This window comes from Condylura cristata, unplaced genomic scaffold, assembly GCF_000260355.1.
Source record: "Condylura cristata isolate star-nosed mole 26May11 unplaced genomic scaffold, ConCri1.0 scaffold00032, whole genome shotgun sequence".
Classification (NCBI taxonomy): domain Eukaryota; kingdom Metazoa; phylum Chordata; class Mammalia; order Eulipotyphla; family Talpidae; genus Condylura; species Condylura cristata.
The window spans coordinates 9,703,503-9,707,178 of record NW_004567133.1 but is presented as its reverse complement, the minus strand read 5'-3'; the positions used below and the strand labels follow the sequence as shown (position 1 = coordinate 9,707,178).

The following is a 3,676-nucleotide window of genomic DNA, read 5'->3' as shown; positions in this document are numbered from 1 at the left end:
TGTTAAGGAACTAGGAGTCAGAAAAACACCAACTCCAAGCGCACTGACATTTTTCTGCCCTTAAAAAGGAGCTTCTATTAATCACTATTCCTGTAATTGTTTTGTTTACCTACTCTATATCTAACATAAGAATTAAGGGAAAGTTTCTTTATGGTCATTGATTATTATCCTATTAATCTTATCTATAAAACCTTTCTATGTGAAAAGAGGTCGGGGTGAAAGTTAAAGGAAAGAGTAGGAAAACTTATTATTTATAACTATTACTTAACATGAAACTATGTTACTTAAAACTATAGAGCTTTTATTGGGGACTGGGCAGGAAATGATTACAGCCTTTGGATCCCAGAAAACTTGGACCGTGAAATGTCTCATTATCATGGGACCTAGATTTGTGCCAGCCTACTTAAGCAGAGGAATATTATTATTTTATAACATATTGTGCTGTTCTGTGTACAATACTATTTTTTTAACCAATCAATCCAATCAAGTAATTATTGATTTTATAGTGAATGTATATTTGGACAATTGCTATGCTTCTTGGGAATGGCCAAAAACAAATCATACTTCTTGGAAATGAACAAACAATAATAAACAAACAAAAAGAATCCAGCAGGAGCCAGCTGTGGAATATCCTGACTTTTCAGGATTTTCCCCCCACATCAGGATCTTGTCACACAACATGGATAGCATGGCTCTCGCCAACGAAAATCCTAGAACAAAAGCTTCTGCTTTTCTGAAAGGATTTCTGAAGATATTTTGCATGACCTCTGAAGTTGTTAAACATCATTAAATATATTCATTTTATGTTTATATATAACATTCAATTTTATTCTTCCTATTTGTTGACTTCTTTGAGTTTGCTCACTAGGTTAACTTTTTTAATAACCCTATAGCTTTTTCTTTGTTGTGATTATCAGATATTGAGCGTAATATATATACTCTGGAAGAAGATACAATTGGAAGATACTTACTTGCAATGGCTCTCTCAGGACTTATTTTCCTTTTATTGATTTTCTATCTGGAGACAGCTTCATGGATAATACCCACCTTTGTGTTTCAGAACATTTTCTTTGGTGTCTACAAAATATTAAAAAAGGTGAGTGACCAGGTATGAATCTTGGATACATCTGTAAGACTAAATGTGTATCTCTACCCATACCTGAACTCCATTGTTGCATATTGAAATGTAAATCAATCCATGTCAACTGTGACTTATATGGATATATCTTCAGCCATAATTTTAACTCTTTGGTTTCTAAATATTATGGTTTCTATCCAGTGGAACATGATATTTTTGTAGTCTGATTGTAATAGATTTTTTGCCTAAACATCCGCTGTCTGGGGATGAACTTCCCTTCACCCTAATTTGCTCCCTGAATTGTTCTGACAACTGTTCAGATGATACTGATTTCTGCTGGCCCCCAGAACTGTTAGAAAGTCTTATGGGCTTTCCAACAGCTGTTCTTAAGTGTTAGTAATTATCAGAATCACTTTCAGGATATCTTAAACTACAAATGTTGGCCTCTGTCCTATGAGTTTTTAATTTAATGGATCTTGGAAGGGCCTGAAAATTTGCATATACAACACATTTTCTAGTGCTTCTGACTTTGCTGCGCACTTGGAGAACCATTTATTTTTTTAAATATTTATTTATGCATACAGAACTGGGGTACAGGCCAGAGGTGCAGGGGTGGTGAGAGGCTTCACCAGAGACAGAATGGGGAGCAGAACAGGCAGATCAATGAAGCACACTGCTGAGGGGAGCAGTGAGTGGGTCAGGAGAGGTCTGCCATGTCATATGGTCACCTTCGGGGCAGGTATTGAACTCATGCTGAAGTGGCTTTAGCTTCTTAGTGCTGTGCTATGAGGGAAATGATTGACAAAATTACTTGGTCTTGGCATTTTCTTTGGGGTAAAGCTTGTAATAATAGTCTCAAGTTACATGATATTAGAATATGAAAATATTCTCCACTTCTCTCATTTTCTACTTTTCAAATGAGGTGTCAATCTCACTTAAACCATCAAAATTATTGACACAAACCTCAGATGGCCAATGTTCTCCTGACTAAAAAAAGGAAAAATGGAGGTCTCACAGTTCTGTTCTTCAAACTATGCTGTAAAGCCTAATGATTAAAACAGCATAGTATTGGAACAAAAAACAGATGCACAGGCCAAAGGAATATGGACAACTAATATATAACAAAGAAACAAAGTGCATACTCAGCAACAAGGAAATCATCTTCAATAAATGGTGCATGTAAAAGAATGAAATGAGACAATTATCTCACACCATACATGAAAAATCAATAGAAAATGGATAAAAGATTTGGATGTAAGACCTGAAACCACAAAATAAATAGAAGGAAACATAGAAAAAACACATTTGTACACTCACCTCTAAATCAAAATTTTTTCAAGATAGAAAGTTGAAAATTGAAAAAGAATATGTACAAGTCTTATAAAACTCTTTCCATTATGCCATGCCCACTTCTCTCTTTGATATCCTATACCCTCATCAAATTATTTTTAGAAAGTAAGCGCAGGCTTTATGTTTATATGAAGCTATCTCTGAATTTCCCTATTCCTCCCAGGAGAATTAATCTTTTCCTACTTTGAGTGCTGTTGAGCTCTTCCAGAATATGCATTATTATTAACAAACAACACTTAGTTGTAACTAGTTTCTGTTGTGCTTGCAGTTTTAGTGATGTATCCATCTTGAAGGACATCCTGCCTTGCTCATGACTGAGAATACTAGTTTTAGACTTTGGAAGTGGGGGATGAAAGCTCAGGTGATATGCAGGAAGTCTGTTGATAATGACTCATATCTTTTGACATCTTTGAGATTAACTGCAGTTTAATCTTCCTGAAGTCAGCTGGTGTGGGCCAGGTACCTATCTCTACCATTCTTATCTTGAAAATATAGGATAGCGTAGCCACAGAACTATCTGGAGAATCTAAAGATGAAGATGTAGAAAATGAAAGAAAAAGAGTACTGTCACAACCTCTGAAGATGTTGAATGCCACTGTGCTTATTAAGGAACTCATCAAGGTAAAATTATTTAATGTCCAATTGATTCCTAGCTTAAAAAAAAAACTGTTAATGTCAAGAACTTACTAGTTGTTGGAATCTGTGTGATTTCTCACAATGAAAGAGTTCTAGTGAAACTGAGGTCCATGGGGGAATGACATGTTTATATTTGACATTTAACTATTATTCATTGTGTTTTGTTTTCTGTATTTTAAGATATTTTTTACATGGCCACCAGTTTTGGCTGTGAGAAATATTTCACTTGCAATTGAAAGGCAGGAGTGTTTTGGGTTGCTTGGATTAAATGGAGCTGGAAAAACTTCTACCTTCCAAATTCTGACTGGAGAGGAGACTGCTACTTCTGGCAGTGTGTTCATAGACAACTATAGCATCACTAGGAATGTCCTAAAGGTAGGACCCTACCACAGGCTGAGATGTAAACAGCATAATGACTTGGGGTGAAGGTGAGAACAAGAAGTGGGAGATCACATATATAAATCATGGGAGTCATTGATATTGATACTATTCACTTGCTCAGTGGATTTTGGGTTTAGTTCTTTTTGTTATGTATACAAATATACATCATTGTTCGTTTCCATACAATGTTTTGATTTCTTTTTCAGGTGTAGTTCCTATTGGTTTTGGTTT

The 3,676-nt window shown here is 35.4% G+C and overlaps 1 protein-coding gene across 1 annotated transcript in view; it reads left to right on the top strand.

Annotated features, from left to right (window-relative positions):
• Positions 1-3,676, top strand: part of LOC101637408 (ATP-binding cassette sub-family A member 3-like) — a 52,574-nt gene that overhangs the window by 45,125 nt on the left and 3,773 nt on the right. The window contains exons 23-25 of the mRNA XM_012731648.1: positions 918-1,096; positions 2,924-3,049; positions 3,245-3,439. Coding sequence (XP_012587102.1) covers positions 918-1,096; positions 2,924-3,049; positions 3,245-3,439 — 500 coding nt within the window. The remainder of the gene's footprint in view (positions 1-917; positions 1,097-2,923; positions 3,050-3,244; positions 3,440-3,676) is intronic.